Raw genomic sequence first — 24,199 nt, 5'->3', positions numbered from 1 at the left:
TAAGTCCCCATGGGCCTAAGTTAGTTGCCTCTGTTGATCTTTTTGTGGAGGTCTTGTCCATTCTGTGTCCTTTTATTTTTCCACTTCTTCCACCCACACTTCTGTAAGACTCCCCAAACTCCACCTCATGTTTCTCAGATACCTGTTTTGATTAGTTTCTGGTTAGAGCCTCTTAGTTATGCTAGGCTCCTGTCTGCAAGCATAGGAGAGTATTATTAATAGTGTCAGGGGTTGGTTATCTCCTATGCAGTAGGTCTCAGATTAGGCCAGACATTGGTTGGACATTCCCTCAATTTTTGTTCATTTTAATCCCTGCACTCTTTGTAGGCAGGGTAAATTTTGGGTTGAAGGTTTTGTGAGAGGATTGGTATTCCTGTCCATTCACTAGAAGTCCTGCCCAGTCAGAAGGTGGCCACTTAAGTCTCCATGTCCCCTGCTAGGCATCTCAGCTGTAGTCACCACCATATCCTCCTAGGAACTTACCTTGTCATAGGTTTCCAGCTTGTCTCAGAGATGCCACCTCACCTTATCAATTTCCATTCTCTCATCCAACCCTCCCACACCATCTCCACTATTTCCACACCTGATTCTCCACATTCCTCTTCACTATCCATCTCATCCAACCACTTCCTTTCTCCTTCCACTTCAAATGTCTATTTTATTTCTTATTCTTAGTAGGATTCAAACATCCTCCCTTGAACCTATGTTACTTAGCTTCTTTGGATCTGTGGATTGTAGCATGTTTATCCTGTATTATATGGCTAATATCCAATTATAAGTGAGTATATACTATATTTGCCTTTCTGGGTTACCTCACTCAGGATGATCTTTTCTAGTTCTTTCCATTTGCCTGCAAAGTGCACGATAGCCTTGTTTTTAATAGCTGAGTAGCATTCCATTGTGTAAATATACTACATTTTTTTTATCCATTCCAGATTCTGGCTATTATGACTAAAGCTTCCATGAACATAGTTGAGCAAGTGTCTTTGTGGTATGGTGGAGCATCTTTTGGGTATATTCCCAGGATTGGTATTTTTGAGGTAAAGCTATCCCCAAATTTTTGAGAAAGCACCAGATTTATTTCCAAAGTGGTTGTACAAATTTTCCATCCCATCAGTGCCAAAGTCCAGCTCTGAATGAGAGTTGGGCCCTGAAGAAGGGTGTATGTAAGAGCGATGAAAGAAAAATCAGATAGAGGACACCATTTAATGCTTTTGATTAGAGATGGTACAGAGAGGAAGCCTTAGTGGCTTTACCTGCTCTGATAGCCTGAATCTCCTTTAAGCTTTATTTATACACAAAATCATTTCTTTAAAAACTTTAATCATTGATTACACAGCATGAAATCTTTTTGGTTACATAAGTATATTGGCACAAGGGAAACAAAGAAAGCAAACAGCAAACTTCCTGAGAACTAAAAAATTAACCTTTAGGATAAATTCTAATTTCTTTTAACTTAAAATTTTCTTCCTTATGATTGGTATCTTAAAGCCTTGTGGTTACACAAGGTATTAAATAAAGCAACTCAATTTGATTTTGTTTTAAGTTGGCATATAGTTAATAGATCAAAGATCAATCCCTCCACCTGGTACCCTAAACTTGTCTTCCTGACCCTTAATTAATCTTTTCTTTTCCTATTTTATATTTAAAATAAAGCTATTATTTAAAAATATTATGTAGCCTTTTTACTTGGAAGTAGCTTGTTATTTTGTCTTTCCATAACATCAGGAAAGTCCTGGCCTGTCAAGTTTGTTCAGAAGGGAAGGCAGTTCACTGAGTCAACATTCCTGTCTCTGTGACTTTGTCTTGTACCCCTATATAAACACAATTTCTATCTTTACTGTAGTTTTTTAAAGAATAGAAAACTATTAGAACTTTAGGACTATTTCCAATGTCTTCCTTTAACTTCATCATGAACTTTTATTTCAATACAATTTCTATCTTTACTGTAATCCTGTGGAGGAACATTAGAATTTTAAAACTGTTTTCTTTTGCTTCTAGGTAGGCACCAAGGTATGTTGATAATGGCATGGTCAGGATCTCTTTTTCCTTCTAAACTAGTTCCTTGTTTCCAAAGCTGAGCATGAGGACCTAATAATGATTTTAATTATAGGTTGTCAGCCTTCAAAGTTCCCATAATATTTCTTCTTTGTTAATTCTCCTAAACTCCTCTAAATCATTTACCAAAATCATTTATTGATAATCTAATAATGAATCTAAATAAGTTTACAACTGACTCAATTTTCTGCATAGCTGTATTTTCCCAGGGAATCACCAGTGTCTTTATCAGTTTTTATTAGTATCAGCTTTTACTAATTTCCAATTCTAGCCTTTGGTGAGAAGTCTCTAACAGGAACTTCCACAGTAAAGGGTCAATCCAAAACATCCAGGCATTGGAACTTTGTCAAGCAGGCCTTAAGGATACCTGGTTGTTGGGGCACTGGAACTTTGTCAAGCAGTGCCCTCAAGGTATATGGCAGAGATGCTCAGTCGTTGGGCACTGGAACTTTGTCAAGCAGTGGCCCCAGATTTCTTGGCCTCACCGCATCAGAAATGGAGTAGTTTTTTCCTTTTCTCACATCCTTGCCAGCATGTGCAAGTTTTTGGTTTTAGCTAATCTGACGAGTGTTAAATTGTAATCTCACATTCATTTTGATTTTCATTTCCCTGAGGACTAATGACACTGAGCATTTCTTTAAGTGCTTATCAGTGATTAGAGAGTCTGTTTTTGAGATTTTTCAGTACTCCATTTTAAATTGGATTGTTTGTTTTGTTGGCATTTAATTACTTGAGTTCTTTATATATTTTAGAAATTAGCCCTCTGTCTGATGTATAGTTTGAGAAGATATTTTTTTAATCTGTAGACTGTCAACTTGTTCTATTGGCAGTGTCCCTCTCCTTACAGAAGCTTTTCAGTTTCATGAAGTCCCGTTTATTAATTGTTGACCTTAGAGCCTGAGATGTTGGTGTGCTATTCAAAATGTTGACTACTAAGACAATGAATTCCAAGTTTTCCCCCAATTTTTCTTTTAATTGATTGAATATATTTGGTTTTATGTTGAAGTCTTAGATCCACTTTAACTTCAGTTTTCTGAAGGGTGAAAATTATGGATCTATTTGCATTTTTATACAGGTAGACATACAGTTAGGCAAACACCATTTATTGGCTATACTTTCTTTTTTGTTCATTGTATGGTTTTGACTTCTTTTTCAAAAATCTAGGGTCCAGAAATGTGTGGATTTATTTCTAAATCTTTGATTCAATTCCATTGATCAACCTGTACATTTTTATGCCAATACCCTGCAATTTTTTAAATTATTATTGCTCTGTAGTACAGCTTGAGGTCAGGCATGTTAATACCTCCAAAAGTTTTTTTATTATATAGAATTGTTTTTAGCTATCCTGGGTATTTTATTTTTCTATATGAAGTTGGTGATTACTCTTTCAAGGTCTGTATTGGAATTTTGATGGAGATTGCATTGAATCTATAGATGGCTTTTGGTAAGATGGCCCTTATTACTATGCTAATCCTACTACTTCTTGAGCATTGGACATCTTCCCATCTTCTAAAATCTTCAAATTATTTCTTTAAAGACTTGAAATTCATGTCACCCAGTTCTTTCATTTGCTTGATTAGAATTATACCAATATATTTTATATTATTTGTGGCTATTGTGAAAGGTGTTGTTTCACTAATTTCTTTCTCAGCTCATTTGTCATTTGTATAGAGGAGGGCTACTCTTTTTAGTTAATTTTGTACCAAGCCACTTTGTGAAGGTGTTTATGAGCTATAGGAGTTCTCTGTTCAAATTATGGGGGTAGCTTATGTATACTACCATACCATCATCAAATAGGAGTTCTTTGGCTTCTTTCTTCACAATTTGTATCCCCTTGATATACTTTAGTATTCTTACTGTTCTAGTTAGAAAGTCATGCACAATACTGAATAAATACTGAGAAAGTCTGCAGCCTTGTTTTGTCCCTTATTTTAGTGGGATTGCTTTATGTTTCTCTCTATTTAACTTGATGCTGACTGTTAGCTTGCTTTGTACTGCCTTTATTGTGTTTAGGTATGTATCCTGTATCCCTGATCTCTCTAAAACTTTATACATGAAGGGATGTTGCATTTTGTCAAAGGCTTTTTCAGCATCTGATGAGATAATCCTGTGTTTTGTTCTTTCAATTTGTTTATATGGTGAATTACATTGATGGAGTTTTTTATACTGAACTATCCCTACATCCCTGTAATGAATCCTACTTTGTGGATGACATTTTTGATGTGGCCCTGGACTCAGTTTGGGAGTATTTTATTGAGTAAGTTTTGCACCCATTTTCATAAGGAAGATTGGTCTGAAGTTCACTTTTCTAGTTGGTTCTTTGTATGGTTTAGGTATCAGGATGACTTTGATCTTATACAATGAGTTTGACAATGTTCCTTCTGTTTCTACTTTGGTGACTAGTTTCAGGAATATTGCTATTAGATCTTTTTTGAAAGTCTGATAGCGTTCTTCTCTGAAACTGTCTGGCCCTTTTCTCTTTCTTTCTTTCCTTCTTTTTATTTTTTCTTTTTTGTTATAGATCTATTTAAAATGTCTTTCTGGTCTTAATTTATTGGTAAGTGATATCTGCCAAGAAAATCATCTATTATGTTTAGATTTTCTGATTTTGTGAGTAACAGGATTTTGAAGTAAGATCTGAAGATTATTTCTATTTCTTTGGTGTCTGTAGTTATATCCCCAATACACTTCTGATTTTGTTGATTTGAATACTCACACTCTGACTTTTACTTAGTTTGGCTAAGGGTTTGTCTACCTTGTTGATTTTCTCAAAGAACTAGTTTTTCGTTTTGTTGATTCTTTGCATTGTTCTTTTTGTTCCTCTTCATTTCCCTTCTTCTGCTGGGTTTTCCAGTTCATATCAATGTTTATGTGTACTTTATTGTTTCTGCTTTTTTCATCAGACGTTGGAGTACTCCATTTATTTTTTAACCAATCTATAGGTACAATAGAATAACATTAAAAACCATTTAATAATTTCATTATCCTTTTTTTTTTTTTGCCTTTTGTGTTTGGTTCTATCCTAGAACTCTGTACTATCCAGGCACGAATTCATGACCATCCAGGCGGTGGCAGGGAAGTATCCTTAAATGGTGTTTGCCTCTCTATTTAGACCAGTCATTGGTTGGCCACTCTTGCAAGTTTTGTGCCACCATTGCCTCACAATTTCTTACAGGAAGGACAAGTTGTAGGTGAAAGGTTTTGTGTCTTGGTTGGTGTTCCAGTCAATAACAATATTTTAAAAATATTTGTGATCTACAGTTAGTTAAATCTGGGGAAGTATAATATGCAGATTCAAAGGCCCAACTATGGTTTTACATTTTATAATTTAAACAATAATTTACTCATACATATGATATATTTTTAAATTAATATTTTAAGGATTTATTTTTGAACATTTTTATTGACTGATATTTTTTGTCTTTCCTTATTCTCATTTGAAAAACGTTTTTCAAATCATGTAATATATTTAATGGTGCTGTCGTATTTTAAAATCTTTGACCACTTTTGCTCTTATGAGAAAGTATTCAGAATGTGTAAAATTATGTCATCAAGTTTATTCTCAGAATTTCACAAATTGTTAGTTTTTTCTTAACCTTTATTGAAATACATCAGTTATTCAATACTCATTTAAAGTCATCTAGTAAGGAAAGCAATTGAATAAAATTTGATATTATGAATTATGAATTGCCATCTGAATACAAGAAGTGCTGGGGAATAACATATACTTGAAGATATTGACTCTCATTATATCATAAACAACATATTGATGATAACACCACTGTCATCTCTAACTTAATACATATTGCCTTAAGTCCTTTGGCTGAACAAATATGAAAAAGAGTGAAATTTCTTCACATTTATAGTAAAAGAACTAAAGAATGTTGAAGAGGAATTAAATCTTGGTAATTCTCAATTCATAAAACATACATCTGTGAGACAAAATGATCTGTGTGGAAAATAATGTCATCAAAATATCTTTGAAGTAGCAATTTTTGCATATTTGGATGGTTTTAAAAGTGTCAAGAGACAAATTGGTTCATTCATTAAAGAATGGGGTAAGAGAGTCTGAGCAACATAGGATTTTTGCATACTATAGCAAGAGAAGCAAATAAATCTATTACTTTAAACATATCTTCACATTATTTTGTTATTTTCTATGTCTATTGTTAGGCTGCATACTTGTCTGTGCACCACACAGTTCCTAATGAAGTCAGAAGAAGGCATCACATCTTTTGTAATAGGCATGAGAAACAGTAGTGAGCTGCCATATGTATGCTAGGAATCAAACCCACATCCTCTGTACATGCAGCTAGTCATCTTAACCACCATACTATCTTTCCAGTCCAAGCCTTTTATTTTTGATTGTACACTTGAGATGGAAACTCAAGCAGTAGAAAACTACAACTTGACTGTAAAATACTAATACATACCATAAAAACTAGAGTCTAGAAATTAATTTGATTTCTCTAAAGAAAGCGAATTATCCTTAACTAATAATAAGTTATAAAGGACTTTCAAGAGAAGAAAAGGCCTGTGTTAGCTTTAATGTAATGAAAATTCTGATTTACTTACTTTTTAGGCGTGACCATGATTTTGCAAATGTTGTAACAGTGAAAACTGCCACCAGAAATCCTATCACCATTGCCATAGTCACCATCCAGCTATTGTATAAGGAATGTAAGGGATCTGAAGTAGAAACTAAATTTTTAAAAGTAGAAAGTTAATAAAACTGTGTAGTAGACAAAGGGGAAATTAAAATGGCATAATTTATTATCATTTAATATAATTTAACCACCTCTTAGAATTAATTAGAGTTGAATGTGATAATACATGCTTGTAAATAGCCACCAGAAAGCTGAGACAAAAGGATTGAGTTCAACTTTGTTAAATAATGAAACTATGTATTAAAAGAGAAAGGAAAGAAAGAGAAAAAAGAAAGAAAAAGAAAAGATATAAAGAAAGACAAAATCTGAACTGGTAGAGATATTGTTTTACTTCTTACTATGGACTGATTCAATCAATTCTTACAACTATATAAAATAATATGCATATATATTTACATATATAATACCATTTTGTTTTTATCTAATATTGTCAATTTTGATTTGATGCTGCAATAGAATAAAAACTTGGAGGAGCTTTGGAATGAGTTAAATAAATTTTGTGTTTAAAGAGATATAAATATTAGGAGGCCATATTGCAATAAGCAGAAGTGACCTACAAAATATCCATAGACTCTCTGGAAGTTTGCAACATGTTATATTATGTGGAGAAATGAGTTTTCAGGTGTAATTAAAGGTATAAACCCTAAAAAAAGAGAAAAAGACTATTTGGAATTATTTGGGTGGACCCTCTTATTTATTTATTTATTTATTTATTTATTTATTTATGTTTTTTGAGACAGGGTTTCTCTGTGTAGCCTTGGCTGTTCCTGGACTTGCTATGTATATCAGGCTGGCCTCAAACTCATAGTGATCTGTGTGCCTCTGCCTCTCTGAGTGCTGGGATTAAAGGCTGGCCCCACCATAATTGGCTATAATAAGAACTCTTAACAATAGACTTTCACTTGATGAAGTCAGAATGGAAAGACACAGTATGATCAAAGACTGAAAGACATCTGACCCATCATTGTTTTCCAAGTCTCATGGGAAGGATCTGATGCAATTTAAATCAGTCTCCATATGACAGATAGAAAAACAAAACAAAACAAAACAAACAAACAAAAAACAAACAAACAAACAAACCAGGGCCCTATATACACAACTGCAAACAGTTAAAGTCATTCAAATATATAAACAAACTTGGGAATGCACAAGCTCTGATTAACTATATCATTGTATAATTTATACAATTACAAGGTATACAAGACAATGCATTGGTTCTTCCTAGACCCCCTGGAACACCCTGTATTGAGTTGAGTGAAACCCATTTTAGGCTTTTTATCTCCCAGAGATATAAGAACAAGTATTTCTTGATTTAAGTCACTATATTTAATGTAATTTGTTGTGCTTATCAGAAAAGTTGTGCCATAAAAAAGACACAATAAATTCTAGTATAAACCTAAAGAATGAGGACCCATGAATTTCCTGAAAATATTTTCACATTAATTTTTTTCCTCCTTTATTAATTTATTCTTGTTACATCTCAATGGTTATCCCATCCCTTGTACCCTCCCATTCTTCCCTCCCTCCCAATTTCCCCTTATTCCCCTCCCCTATGACTGTTCCTGAGGGGGATTACCTCCCCCTCTATATGATCATAGGGTATCAAGTCTCTTCTTGGTAACCTGCTGTCCTTCCTCTGATTGCCACCAGGTCTCCCCGTCCAGGGGACATGGTCAAAGGTGAGGCACCAGAGTATGTGAGAAAGTTTTAATACAGTCAGTGAACTACAAAAGAACATTGATAACTGGGGAAATGATTCCTGAAGAAAATGAGAAGTTCACTACAGAAAAGTCATAAAAGAGGGACAACCAGGAATGCTGGACTGAAGGACCTAATAAAGAGAATCAAAAAGCAAAAGGAAGCCTCAGCAAGAGAAGAAACTTGATAAAGTAGAGTAAACATTCCTTAAACTAAAAAAGAGAGATTATTTGAAATAATTGTGATAGAGGAGTAAAAGTAAGACATCAAAAGAATGAATAAAATCTCTATCAGATGTAAGACATTCAGATAGCTAAGTTTTTTCATTATAGAAGTTATGAAAGGAAAAGAGATTATTTGAAGAGACAACAGATAAAAACATTACAACTCTTGGAAATACAGGAACAGCAGGCTATATAAAGTTAAATTATATGGAATGAAGTTCAACCCAAGTAACTTTTCCCCAGGACATTTTACATACAAGCTGTCAAAAACAAGTGTAGCTATTCATCCAAGTGAAACCATGGCACCTACAATAACATTTTAATTCACAAAACTTGAACAACACTTAGAGATAGAGGTAATATTTCCCAAGAAAGGAATATAACTTTGTCATTTATGAAACCCTAGCACAGAATGTAGGCTATAGAGAAGTAAATAAATTTCACTGAGGAAAATTCCTAGAGACTAAAATATACAACTGAAAATTTGATACTTAGGGCTATCTGTGATCATAGAATGGCCAGTATTAAAAAACAGTCCAGTATGCTGGTGAATGCCTTTAGAGTCAGAATTAAGGATGCAATGAGGTTGAATCACTGAATTGTAGGTCAGCCAAGTCTATATAGCAAGTTCCAGGACAGCCAGCACTACACAAGGAAACCTGTCACAAAAATCTACCACCACTGCTGCTGCTGCTGCTGCTAGCTCAAGAAGGCTGAACAGAGATGACCAGTTCTTAGTGCTTTTAAAATAAAACAAGACATGGATATTTGTACTACAGCAGATAAAATAGAATATTTACACAAAGCAATTGAAAGGCATGAGCCTTATAAGACACAAAGAATAAAATAGCAGCAAAAGCAGAGGTACAGAACACCCTGGCTCCCCAAAATAAAGTATGCCTGTAATGGTGGAAAGATAAATTGGAAATTCAAAATTGACCCCATCACAAGCACTGTAAGTCTTCACAACTGAAAGCTTCACAACTTTGTTCACCAGATCCATTATGTATCATCCTGGATTCTGTACAGGAGCTTTGCTTCAAAGAAGGAATTTACATAGCCTCTTTTACAATCCCTGGGACCAATATTCCTACATCATGGTGCACTACTTAGAAAGAATAGACATTAGAAATCTATATTATTTTGATGGACAGAAGCTCTACTGCATTTCCATGTCTGAAGCCTAACACATTTGTAGAATACATTGTAGTTTTGTGATCCCAAACAAACCTGGTTGTACAATCCAGCCCCCAAACTACAGAAAAACAATCCTAAAATTTAACTGATCTATGATATTTCCCACAAATGCCAAAGGAATTATGTAAACAAATAGCTACTTTTTAGGTATAAAATTCTTAAATATCACAGTGCAAAGTAATGAAAATAGTTGGAAACTGGCATTGAAACAGAAGTATAGGAACAAAATAGAGACACCAGGAATAAATATTGGTATATATTTCCATCTTAGGTTGGCAAGCACCAACAACATAAATGAAACATGACAGTCTTTTCCTTGAAAAGTCTGTGAGGAAACTGGGTGTCCATATGAATGAAATTAAAGGCTTGTATTGTAACCTATACAAAAGTCAACTAGAGATTAAATATGCAAAGCTAAGACCTGAGAGAATAAGATTTTAAAAGAAAACATAAGAAAAAAGCAGGCAAAGGGTTCTTAAATATGACTTCAAAGGCACATTAGACAGAAAGATTAAGCAGAACTGCAGAAAACTAAAATGCTTGTACACACAGAAGAAAATGAGCAACAAAAACCTCCAGAATGCTAGAAAAATATTTTATGAAACATAGACCTGATAAGATAATATCAGAGAGACAGACAGACAAAAAGACAGACAGAAACACACACACACACACACACACACACACACACACACACACACACACACAGGTTTTCTTACCCATTAGTCATATTAAAAGTGATACCATAATCAGTATTTGTGCACCAATATATGATCCACCTCACGTCATTAATCCTAAAATAGCTGACTACAGCTATCTTGTCATTAAAGCTGACAATCCTTCTATACTAAGAGGGAAATAAACTGTTAGTTTTTGAAATGTCTGAGATGATCTGTAACCTTTCTCTCTGCTCTTTACATTTTATTCTGTAGAATCTTCAGAAGTTATAATAAAAATTTACTTGAATGAAAATGTTTGGTCTTAGGTAAATTATTTTCTGGTTACTTAATTGTGAATACAAATAGAAATTGTTTGTCTTTGGTGATAAAAGCATAGGGAAACTGATTTCCTGGGGTTCTAAATTCTAAGGAAGAATTTTTGCATGGGAGTATCAGAAGTACAGGCCGACATATGCTATGATCCAAGATCTTTCTAGCAGGAGTTGGAAAATGAGAACAAAGAGAGCCTTGCTGGTGACCAATGTGACTCTGAAGTTCTCTTTTGTGTTGGAAAAAATTGTATATTAATATATAATCTTACTCTTCACTGATTGCTGCTAACTCTTCTGCATAAGCATTTATTCTATAAGCTTTTAAAAATAAAATATTTTCAAATGTAAAATTCATATTTATTACAAACTCCACCTCTACCTAGAGAACATATTTTATATTTAATAGACCTACAGAAGGATTTCAAAGTATAAAAAGCCTCATGAAATTGCATATACATAAACTATTATTTAAATTAAATAGAAATTATTTATATTTCATATATTTTCCGTATAAACTCTAAGATAAAACATGATAAGTTTTTTCTCCTTTTTTCCACATATGTTCACTTTCAAATGTTCATTGCTATGCATCATGGCTTTGGTTTGAGGCCTATACTATACTATCATACTGGATCTTCACTGGGAGTTCTGTTGGATATCTGTTGTTGTGCATCAAGATTTTTAATCTTTGAATCTGCAGGTCTGGCCCCTTCATGTGTTCCAGCAGATCATACATGGGGTAGATGCTGGGGTGAAGTTGACTCAGAGCCCTGGATCAGAGCCTGCTCCTTTGTCCTCATGGCAGGGCCAGTTCTCTTACTCCCATGTTATCAGGGCAGAGCTGACTCACCCACTCCTGTGTCCTTAGGGCAGGGATGGCTCTCCTGCTCCCATGTCCTCAGGGCAGGGCCCACTCTCCCGCTCCTCTGTCATCATGACAGGTTATCATGGTTGTTATCATGGCAGGGCTAGCTCTCCTGCTCCCATGTCTTCAAGGTAAGGCTAGCTCCCCTGCTCCCCTGTCATCAGGGCATAGATGGCTCTTCCCCATGTCCTCAGGGTGGGGCTGGCTCTCCCACTCCCATTTCCTCAGGGCAGGGCCAGCTCTCCAGCTCCTGTGTCCTCAGTGCAGAGCCAGCTTTCTGGCTTCCCTGTCTTTAGGGCTGGCTCACTGCTCCCATATCCTCAAGACCAGCTCTCCTTCTCTTGTATCCTCAGGATCAGCTCTCCTGTTTCTGTTCAGTTCTCCAGATTGTTGCTTCCTGTGAAGGTCTGGATGGTTTCCTACTCCTGTGTGTACTGGATCTTGTGGGCCATCAAGCAGGTGGCAAGGGAGGCCTCTCAGAGCCTTCCTTGAATTGCTTGCAGACACCAAAGATGTTGGCATGGCTCAGCTTCTTGTCCAGGTGGAACTTGTGGCTCCATTGATTTGCACCTCCTGAGTCTCTGGCTCCATTGCGTACTCCATCCATCATGGGCTCCTGCCTTAGTGCTGCCCCTAATATTCACATCTGCATTATTCAGCTCTCAGCACTGAGCACACCCTGGCCTGTGAGAGGTGGCCTGTGAAGCCTGTGGTGTGGGAGGTGTAGTCCTCACTCAGGCTTGACTTGAATAGCACCCCCTCCTTGATGGCCATCTCCTTGGGCTGCACCATGCCAGATGGGCCGCAATCTGAAGTGCAGCGCCAGTGCCAGCAGAGGTGTCCTGGTGTCCCAGGGAGATCGCTAGAGTGTGGTCCCTTGGTGCTGTGGGTTGAGGGCATGGACGATCCACATGACAGGGTTTCCTTCTTTCTTGGAAACACTAGCACTGTGTTTTGGAGCTCTCAGTATGGTCTTTTGGTGGCTGTGCAGTCACTGCTTCTCTGCAGATCAGATATAGTGTGTGATTGACGCCATCTTGGATGATCTAGGATTGGGTATTTCTAATACATTGCACTGTTTCCTCCCAATCAGGCCACTCTTGGGGTGAACATTTCTGTGTAGCTCTGGTACAAATCAATCTCAGAATGCATTGAGGACTTCATCTTTTGAATAAATGATGAGAAAATATTGAAGCAAATGAGAATTGATTCAATACTATTTTCAGAAGCTATGTTTCTTCTTATGGCAGAAACAGATATCTGGACACACACACATAACCACAAAGACATAAATCTGGAAAAACAAGACAATTAAAGATATGTACCACAATTAACATTATTTACCTTTGTTCTGTAATTGCAGATATGCAAGAAGAATTGTTGCAGAGGAGACTATGAAACACAGGAACAGTGAGACTATTATTATTATGTTTAATTTTTGGGCACATGTTTTGCCTGCAATTACAAGTCCTAAAACAGAAAGAGTTAGAATTTTAAAAAGGAGCGTATGAGTATGAAACAGTAGCTTAATGACAGACACCTGAGAACATGGCTAATATTATCCCATTCTTACTAATTTCATAATTAGAACTGAAACATAAGGTTATTTTGTGACTAGGACATCTCAATTGGATCTTTAAGAATATAAGATCAAAGGGAACATTTCTTTTCTGACCTTAACAACTTATCCTAGAAAAAAAATTAGTGGCCGAGGGGATTAGAACTCCTATCTAGATCTAGCCAATGGACATCACATTCTCCACAATTGTGTGGAGAGCAGGTATTGACTTTGACATGAACTCTGGTGCCCCATATTTGACCACTTCTCCTTGATGGGGAGATCTGATGACAGTCAGAGGAAGAGTAAGCAGGCTACCAGGAAGAGACCTGATACGTTGTTATTTTATAGTAGGAGACCATGTCCCCTTCTGTCACAGACCTAGGGGAGGGGAAAAGGATGAAAGAGGAGAGAGGGGGAACAGGAAGATGCAAGTGAGGGTATAACAACTGAGATGTAATCTGAATACATTACTTAAAGAAAATTAAAAAAATAATATACCAAAGAATTGATGAAAAAAGAACTGAATGATTTTTTTTATCTGTGACAGTTTGGACTAAATTTTGCTTTTGTTTTTGTTTTGTTGTTGTTTGTTTTGGGGATTGGCTTTTTGTTTCTTTGTTTTTGTTGTTGTTGTTTTGTTTTGTTTTTCAAGACAAGATTTCTCTGTGTAGCCTGGCTGTTCTGGGCTCACTTTGTAACAGGCTGGCCTCAAACTCACAGAGATCCACCTGCCTCTACTTCCTCAGTGCTAGGATTACAGGCATGTGCCACCATGCCCAGCTATTGGAATAAGATTTTTAAGAATACAAACATTCATTTAAAATTCAATAGTTTTCTCTTTTAAACCATGTGAATGTCCAAAGGGTAAAAGCAGCAATATTTGTAAACTTTTGCTCATGAACCCCACATCTTTGAAACATCCTCTAACTCGTCTCTAAAGCTAAAAGAACTGTCTCTATTGGGCAAAGGTATTTTCCATATGGACATGGATGAGATTATAGAAGTAAGAACCCATGAAGAAAAATTCTATAATAGATCCTTGTGATTTATCAATAACATACAGTTCTAAATGTTCCATTAGAAATTATGCTGGAGATAATTAATCCCATCTGCACAAGAAAGATTAAGACATAAGTACATCAAAATTATTGTAGAGTACAAATGACATCTTCCATAAAGATAGGTTCTATACATTGACTAAGGAAGCAGATTATGTCTTAAGCTTTGTTTTGCACATTAGATTAATTATCTCTAGGAAACTGTTTTTTAAGGTGTGCTGTCTTTATACATGCCTGAAATAAGTTACCTGGTGTCAGACTCCCAACACTGACTACTGCGTGGAAGCAAACTGCTTTTTAAAAAATATTTTATTAATTTATCCATATTACATCTCAATTGTTATCACATCCCTTGCATCCTCCCATTCCTCCCTCCCTCCTGCTTTCCCCTTACTCCCCTCCCCTATGTCTGTGACTGAGGGGGACCTGCTCCCCCTGTATAAGCTCATAGGGTATCAAGTCTCTTCTTGGTAGTATGCTATCCTTCCTGAGTGCCACCAGGTCTCCCCATCAAGGGGACATGGTCAAATATGGGGCACCAGACTTTATGTCGAAGTCAATACCTGCTCTCCACATAACTGTGGAGAATGTGGTGTCCATTGACTAGATCTGGATAGGGGTTCTAGGTTTACTGCATGCATTGTCCCTTGTTGATGCAGTAGTTTGAGCTGACCCACCTAGGTCCATATCCACCAGCCTTAATGATCTTCTTATAGATTTATAGGACCCTCTGGATCCTTCTATTTCCCCATTATTCCTTACCTCTCATGCCTAGAGTCTCAATGGGAAGTCCCAGTACCTATCCCAATCTCTGGCTAAGTGAAGACTTTTCAGGGAACATCTCTGTTGGGCTAGTGTCCAATTATAAATGAATATATGCCGTGTGTATCTTTCTGGGTCTGGTTTAACTCTAGGCTGGAGAGATGGCTTAGCCATTAAAAGTTAGGCTCACAATCATTCAGTTCTTTTAAAGAGCTCAATATACAGAAACTTTTCAGGATATATTGCTAAAATAACTGCTTTCCTGTGTACCTGCCAGTGTTATCATAAGTGTAGAATAAGAGCTGGGACAGCAATTACCCAGAAAGGCACCAAAATTCTTATCAGTAAAAGCTCCAGTAGTTTCAGGAAGGAGGCTATAATATACTGGCCTTAAAGCAACACACACTTCTTCCTTTGGTTTTTTTTAAAGATGAAAGAGCCAGAAAGGTCACGTAGACATCTGAACATTTGTCACATAAACCAGATCTTCTGAGTTGCCACAATTCCCATCATATTTACCTTCCAATCTGAAGTAAATAATTGAAATGAGCTTGATGTTGAACACTATCAGAATGCACAGGATCACACTAATATCTTCCAGCCACAAAGTGTCCAATTCGAAATGTTGATCTGAGACAGGGACTGGGAAGAAAGGAAAGAATCAAGACAGTTGTAGCCAACAGAGAAGCTAGATTATACATTGAAAGTAGGCTTGTTTTTTAGGTTCCTGGTGCTTTATACCTCCTACTTGCCCAAGAACAACACAGAAGAAATTTGGCCTATTTGATTTTGGAGATGAGCATGTTTGTGTCAAACCTGAAAGAAGCTATGAGGAGTGGGTACCCATTCACTGCAAGCAGCATGGCTATTGCTTTTACTTGTCTGTTTTAAGGACATATGGATATATTATAGTTTTATTTGTTTTATTTAGTCCTGGGGTTTCTCAGGAATTTTTTCCCATGTAGAAGAGAGTAAAAGAGAATAATCTTAGATTATTGAAATGGAAGATATCTTCAAATTCTTAAGTATCATAGTCCCTGGAAAGTATCCTCTATCAATCTTCATTTTTCTCTCTGTTTTCACATTCCAGCTGCTACAAATCTCCCCTGATACCCATCTATACCACTCCCTCCCTAACCAAGAGTGTCTGCCTGACACATACTCATTAACAGTTTAGATCATTGAGAATAGAAAATTTTGGTATCTCCCCATCCACCCACTGTTGTGCCTTCAAATGTAGGGCACACTAATCATTCAATTTATCCTTTTAAGGAACTTCAAGTGAGAAATAATTTCCTGGTCCTCCCTCAGGGTTGGGGATAGCTCTGAAATTAAAGTGATAGAAAGCTATTCATAGGGGAAAAGAATAACATATACTTCAACAATGTTTATATGATAGAGCATCCTTTGGAACAAAGACCCCAGGCTCAGGGTTGCTAATTTATTTTTATGCTTCTGTTTGATGAAACATGAGCAGCTATGTTGAAATATGTTTGGACTCAAGAACAGATACTATAGGGCCTGCTGGTTTGAGTTGTTTGGGGCTTTTCAATTTTTTCCTCTTAGATTTAGCACAGATTTCTTCTCAGATGAATTTCTTATGGACTACTTTTAAAAGCAGGCAAGAGAATTCATGCCTGGTCAACTCTTAGAAACAAAGGTAGTCAGGAAGTTAAAGCAGAGTTTCAGGGTTTTGAGAGAAAGAAGAACTTGGTTCAAAAAAGAGGAATTCAAGTTTTGGCTTTCCATGGAAGATAATGGCAAAGAAGGAGAAAGGAGAGCAGAAGGATGGTGGAAAGGGCTCCTACTAGTGCCCTTTGGGTTCTGCTTTAGCTATAAATGTACAAGAAGGTACAATATGTTGAGTTGCTTTACTTTGTATTATCGTGTTCAGAATCTCAATACTCACTGGGCACCAGTTACTGCTTTAGCTAGCATTTGAGCCATCAGTAAGCTGAATACATGGAATTCCTTTGAAGTAGCACTCCCATGAAGTTTACACTCTGGTAAGGAGTGGGGAGTAAAAAGTCAATAAAATAACAAGTGTTGGGACTTGCAGGAACAAATAGGCATTCTTGTGAACTTTTGGTGGAAATGTTAAATGATGAAGTCATAGTATATTATCTTTTCAAGAAAAAAATTACCATGTGATACAGAAACTCCATTTTTGGACTTATTCCCAGAAGAAAGGAAAAATGCATGAAAGAAGAGATATTTGTATGCCTGTGTTCACAGAAGCATCATGGCCAGTTATGAACAGATGCACAATCCACATTTTTATTCTTTAGGCCTAGTCTAAACCACAGAGTCTATATTTCTACAAACAAGTAAAAACAGTATGAGAAGTAAGGGATTATTTGTCCCAGCTATCTTGTTAAAGAAGAAATAAAATATCCTAGGTTTGTTTCATTTGTTAATGTGTTTATAAATCTTTCTTCCAGGCTATAATACAGCAATTTCATTTATAACAGCCTCACTTGTGAAGAAGAAACACATTTTTTAAAATCATGGTAGATGATACCTGATATTAAATTCACCACATTATTAATTTTCTACCTTATTTTTCTGACAGTAAGTACATTCATATTGTTCAACTTTTATCAATATTCATCATTGTAAATGTTTCTGTCTCCCCAAATTAATTTCTGTATCCATCAATCAATAAACCTATCTCCTACATCTAGTTCCTGTAAACCTCCACTGTGTTTTCTGTATGTAATGTCTGAGCTACTTTAAGGGCTTTTTATAAGACATGTTTTGCACAGTGTCTTTTCATGACAGGATTGTTCATTTATGCACATAACATACTGCTAAATTTGCAATTTACTTGTGTTTGTTTTAAGACTATTGGTGTGTTCATGTCACAGGAAACAATGAATGAAAAATTCCTCTAGAAGTGTTCAGTTCAGCCTTGTGATTCTATATTATGATTGTAGCTATAGAGCTGGTTTATTATAATGCAGCAGTTCTCAACTTGTTGGTCATTATTATCAGAAAACACATATTTTCAAAGATCTTTGCAACCCCAAAACATAAATTTATGTTTTTTTCAATTTCCTAACTGTAATTTTGCCACTGAATAGTGTCTAAATTCCCAAGACCATTAGAAATATGTTTTTCAATGGCCATGACCCACAGGTTGAGAACTGCTACAATATATAGGATTACTTCATCTCATTGTTTTATATCTTTATAAGGGCCTTAAGGATAAAAGGAAAGAGAACACATTACAGATAATGTTCATCTTGTTTTTCAATTTTCATTTTTATTTCAACCCTAATCATGAAAAGAAAGAATGATTCCAGTTGTCTATGAACACCATTAAAATCAAACAAAACTTGTTGGAAAAATAGGTAATTTTGTGAAGAGTATCTTGATTTACACCAATATCTAAAAGAAATATTTGAATTTAAAAGTATCTTATCACAATTAACATGTCTTTAAATTCATAATATATGTATTATTGCTTAATGATCGCACTTCTCTTTGACAATCGTTATTTGAACTAATTTTACTTTTGTGAATATATTTATTTTATTTTGAATTTATTCTTTTAAAAGTTCATATTTTAATTTAAAATATTTTTATAATATATTCTGATTCTGATTTCTCCTCCCCAAACTGTTCTCAGCTCCTCCTTGACTCCCTTATTATACCCAATCCTGACACCTAAGTCTAAGCCTTATTTTACTCTCTGGCTTTACAAAAGTTGATATTTGATGTAATGTATCTTGATTATGCCTCCTACCTTTACTGAAACATCTTCAGAACTCTCAAACATATGTTTTCCCAAGTTCATGTACTCGTTTTATTTTTTAGTAATCCAATGAGTTTATGGTGTTGTTCATTTGTAAGGTATTGGTTCATAAACTGAGCCATAGGCAATCTACCAATGGCCAAATTTCCAAAGAAAACTGACTCTTCCTCTATTAGCCTTAGGTAGAATTGAACCCTCAGATGCATCTGCTTTTTAATGCAGAAATGTTTAACAGGTTTGATATTGACTCTAAAAGTTTAAGACACTGGAGTTAGTCAGATAGCACAGCAGTTAAAAGTACTGCCTGCTCTTTCAGAGGACATGGGCTCAATTCTCAGGACACACGTGATGGCTAATAAACATTTGGAGAATCTAACACCATCTGCTGGCTTCCACTGGCACTTCATATGAAAGCAAAAACAGCTATACACATAAATAAATATTTAAAGCATTAAAAAATAGAAGTTTAAGATACTGATTATAACAAAGTACTTAATTATTATCTCCTTTATGGATATAGCAATCAGAAAAATTTATTAGGTATTGATGATTGTTGACTTTTTGCAACACACACACACACACACACACACACACACACACACACACACACACCAAAACCACAATGAATTTGATAGAACTTCTTTCTTTTTGAACAGAATACTCAGATGCATCTGCTATTAAGCCTATAAAATTCAGGGCTCTGGAACCTACTCATTGTGTCATGTGTTCTAATGGCCTATTAATCTTGTAGTACAAGCAACAGTCGTATTTCTTTTGCTAAATGTCTTACTGGGTACCTGGAAAATGATTTCTACAGGATGGTAGCAGTCTGTTCCTTACATACCTCTTTGTTTTTGATGCAAAATGAACATGGCTCCTGTTATTGTTAACACTGAAATAATAAGTGCCATTGCACTCTTTCTCCAAGAACAATTTCTTCTAAGGCAGCTACCTAAAAAAAAGTTATAAATACTTGATATTTGTATGGAGGTATTGTACATTGAAAAAATATACCTAGAAAGCAAGAGCTATTTTGTGTATGTATGCGTAATATTTTAAAGTTGAATTTTAAAATCATTTCTTTTAACTGTTCAGATTGTACTATAAATACATCATTTCCTCCTACCCTTTATAAAAGGACCATTTCCAGGATAATTTGGAAATTAATAGAGAGTGGTATATCAGGGTACACATGTAAGGGCTATTTTAATGCTTTCTCCCTGCATTAATAGAAGAAGGAAATATTTAGGATTAGAATACAAGAGGAAAGAAATAAAAGGGATAGCTGTTTTTAGGGTGGGAATGGTTTGGGATTGAGACTAAGCAGGCCTGGAATAAAATAGCTAATTGTTTCATTACTGCATCTCAGTTGTCATGAGTAGGCATTGTTAAAAACAAGAGACAGAGTTATGTATTCCTTATTATTATATTTCTGGATTTAAAAGAGGATGAAAGGAGGGTAGTTATGAAGACTCTAAAAATACCTAAGAGAACATAATTTTTTATAATTGGAAACTTATTATTGTAGTTAGTTTTCATTCTTCTGCTAGATCGTTTTAGTTACTGTAGAGGGAAAGTGGCCCCCTTAGTTTCATATGTGTGTGTGCATCCTCAGTTGGTGGAAGTTTTTGGAAAGGCTTAAACAGTATGGTCTGGAGGGCTTTGAGGTTTTAAAAGATTTCCCCTATCCACTCTTCCACTTCTAATTTGCAAATATAGCTATAAAAATGTTGGAAAATAACAGTAAGAAGAAAACTGAGAAAGTTTTTACAGTGTATTATGTAGCATAAAGGAAGCCACTAATTTTTGGTTTTCAAAGGAGTGAGCCTTCCATGTGTCCAACAAAAGAAAGGCTGAAAACGGAAGCTGTTTCAGTCAGATAGAAGTGTTCAGAAGGGCAACTAGAAATGTAAAACAGGAAACTCAGAAACTTCAGAGAAATGGGAAATCATTTATTCCCAAATCTTTAGGTGATGGCCATACTGCATTCACAGAGATTTAGAGGGTCTGAATGTGCTATCAAAGCTGGAAATATGGAAAAATATACATGAGTTTGAGAATTTTAATTTTATTGGCACATATTCATCATATAATGATGAATTTCTTTAAGATATTTTCATACAGCAATATCATAATCATTTGTAATTTTGCTACCTCAATAAAATCTTTTGTCTCCCTTTCAATTCCAGATCTGTTTACCTCCCAGATCATCTTGTTTTTTTATTAGCATGACACATATTTTAAAAGTTCCTTGTATTTATATGAACACCAGAATCCATAAATGAGGAAAATTATATTTGTATTTCTGTGTGATAGCAGTTAAAATATCAATTACCTGGTGCATTTACTTTATGCCTTATGAATGAAAATTCTTTTGTTTATAGCTAAATTAATCTCCTCAATGAATGTATACTACATTCTCATGCATTTTTCTATTCCTTTGTTCATAGACATTAAAACTAATCTCATTCTTGGCTATTGTGAATAGAGCCACAATAAATGGAGATATACTATTATCTTAGTTGTATGGTTACCTGGAGTCTTTGGGAGTATATATGCAGTTCTATAATACTAGAATATATAAAAGTTCTAATTTTAGGTTTTAAAAGTACCTTTCTTTGATTTGTCATTGGGATATGTAAAGCAACCACAATCCCAGATACAAGATCCACAGCACAACAAAGAAAGTATTCCATTCAAGTTCAATTTGGTGAATTAGTGGATTTCATGGGATTACTTGGATGAATATAGGTGACTCAATGATAATTGTGTAACTAAAAGGTCCTCCCCAGTATTACTCACCATTTAGTGATTTTATAAACAGTAGTGGGGATGAGAATCATGAGATTTCTAAATTGTATAAGTTTCTTGTTTTTTAAAAATTTTCTTACCTTCCTAAATGTTATCAATCTTCCCTTACTATCTAGGAAGGGCTGTTTCTATTAAAGGAAATATCGACACAACACTCCACCACTTCCTACAGCTCTAATATTCTGTTGATTCATCCTTATGACATTTTCTAAACTTTGGAGAGAGATGTGTGCATGCATATTATTTTTTCTTTATGTCTGAGAATTGAGTCACTGTATTATAGCAAAATTTACTAATTTTCAAGAGCTTGATTAGTTAAAACTCCTGTATACCAAATTCCCCGATGATGCCTATTCTTTTATGACTTCCAATCTACAATATTTAGGGAAATCTTGATAGGAGATAGATAGTTAAGTGTTTTCAATGTCTCCTGTGAGTTAATCCATCCAGAATAATGTCTTTTTACTGATTCAGGCTGTGTAAGACAAATAGTTACTTTACTGTTTCTAGAATTCTGTGTGATATCCACATTGTCCTACAGCCTCAAAAATCCAGGTTCTGAGAATTCATTTCTTACCTTGAAGTCTTCCAAACTTTAAGCAGTTCAGATTCTGAGCATTTCTTAAATATCATAATTTCATTGTCTTTCCTTTCATGTTATTAAAAATCATGCTTGATAGGTGTATTCTATCATGACTACCTTATGTTCTTCCTCTTTATCTGTTGACTTTTTAACAGGGGGTTCTAAGTTTTTTATTCCAAGAAAGGGGTTCTTAGCAAATATTTAACTTGTTCATCCCTTCTATCTGTGGGAAGTTACAAGTTCTCATTTTCCCTTTATTTCTCTTTTATGTGCAATATGAGACTCATGAAGAGGATAGCAGCATTCTTGTATTTTTATATAACCATTCCCTACTCATGTGGAAAAATTCTTTTTGAACAGGCAGACAAGCCTAAGTTTCATGGTTTATTACCCAAAGTAAAAGTATATGACTGATGACAGAGCACCACAAACACCATACTCACATGAAACACATCCCAATTGCCAATGAGGCATTTCACCTGTCGCCAATGAGGCATTTCACTTGAAGCCATGTAAGAAAAGAATTCAACACGGAGAATATTATTCCCCAAAAGGCTCTACTCTCAGATTTCTAAGCTTTTCTTGCATGATTTACAACTCATCACAGTGATACTGCAACTGTCACTAAAGAAAAAGTGGCTCATTATTCCATATCATAAGATAAAAGGTAGAGATACTGAGTTTGGCCTGCACCGACGTCTTACCTTTAGATGGATCAACCTCACGTAGACCAGTGAACAGGGTATGAAACCACTTTTCCCAAAAATTTCCTGGATAGACAAAACCCAAAATGTAATCACTGCAAAAAGGCCACCATGACAGACTGAAGATGCCATGAAAATATATAATAGTGAACTAATGAATTTATTTGGGATTACTTCCAAGATCATGCACAAGTGACTACTTAATTGAGCCTGGATGATTCAAAGGTACATAACTTTTATAGTATATTTTTGAATGGCTCACTCCAACATGGGTAATGACATACAGAAATGACTTACATTTCTCTGATAAATTTAGATGTCAATCACCATGAGTAAAAATGGTTTCTACTTGATTAAAGTAAGGCAACACCAGCTTTTGTAAAAAGCATTGCCAGAAGCACCACCAACAAAAGGAGGAGATATAGGACTGAAAAATTGGTAAGTACATATATGACATTTGACACAAGAATTTAAGGCTTCCTGGGAAAACTGACTTGAGAACAAATGATAAGCTTTTGCTACTTCCCCTTTTCCCATGTGTGCTACCCACCACACAAACCTACTTACTATGTGTGAAATTTTGCTGAACACAGTAAGTCATGTAGAAGGCTATCAGCACAAATGCTATTGTACTCAGAATCGCTATCCAAATAGTTTTCCATGAAAATAGTTCACCTGAAACAGAGAGTCACAAATATTATCACTGAGAAAACTTGAATCAGACATGCCTATTTAGGAATGGTGAGTCCTTTGAAATATGTTACAATTCAAGAGCCTAACACCTGGAATATTAGGCCTAGCAAAGTATGGAAAGGCAGTTAGATGGGGTAGGTAAATAGCAGGACATGATCAGAGTAAAAATAAGCCATGTAGAATTTAGAGTGAGTGTGATACAAGGTAGCTCCCTCATTCCTTCCCATTCACCCTACCTCATAAGCATTCAGATAGAAAAGGAAGATGCATTTCATCTCTTTTAGAGCTTATCAAGATATAAATCTTGCTCCATACTTAGATTTAGGCTTCCAAGGATTATTATAAAGTCATCCTGACTCAATGTTTTAGTACTCATGTCTGAAGTATTGTGATATGTGCACTCCTCTAATTAATGTAAATATTGAACCTGGGGCCACTAATCCTGAGTATATAGAGAGACTTATGTTGGTGTGAATTTTCCTTTTTAAAATGAAAAAAAATTAATTTGTTCACTTTACATGCCAATTGTAGACCTCTCCTTCATCACCTCCTGATCACATCCTCCCTCTC

The 24,199-nt window shown here is 35.4% G+C and overlaps 2 protein-coding genes across 9 annotated transcripts in view; one reads left to right on the top strand and one right to left on the bottom strand.

Moving 5' to 3' along the window:
- Positions 1-24,199, top strand: part of LOC311598968 (selection and upkeep of intraepithelial T-cells protein 9-like) — a 366,712-nt gene that overhangs the window by 193,641 nt on the left and 148,872 nt on the right. The window lies entirely within an intron of this gene.
- The window catches only part of LOC311599685 (selection and upkeep of intraepithelial T-cells protein 2-like), a gene marked incomplete at its 3' end in the record, with an annotated part of 59,939 nt that continues 56,544 nt past the window's right edge, over positions 20,805-24,199 (bottom strand). The window contains exons 4-6 of the mRNA XM_084785692.1: positions 23,504-23,611; positions 22,937-23,002; positions 20,805-20,863 (exon numbers count right to left, since the gene is read on the bottom strand). Coding sequence (XP_084641818.1) covers positions 20,805-20,863; positions 22,937-23,002; positions 23,504-23,611 — 233 coding nt within the window. The remainder of the gene's footprint in view (positions 20,864-22,936; positions 23,003-23,503; positions 23,612-24,199) is intronic.

This window comes from Acomys minous (assembly GCF_964271855.1).
Source record: "Acomys minous genome assembly, chromosome: 6".
NCBI classification, from domain to species: Eukaryota; Metazoa; Chordata; class Mammalia; order Rodentia; family Muridae; genus Acomys; species Acomys minous.
This window is presented reverse-complemented; position numbering and strand designations above follow the sequence as displayed.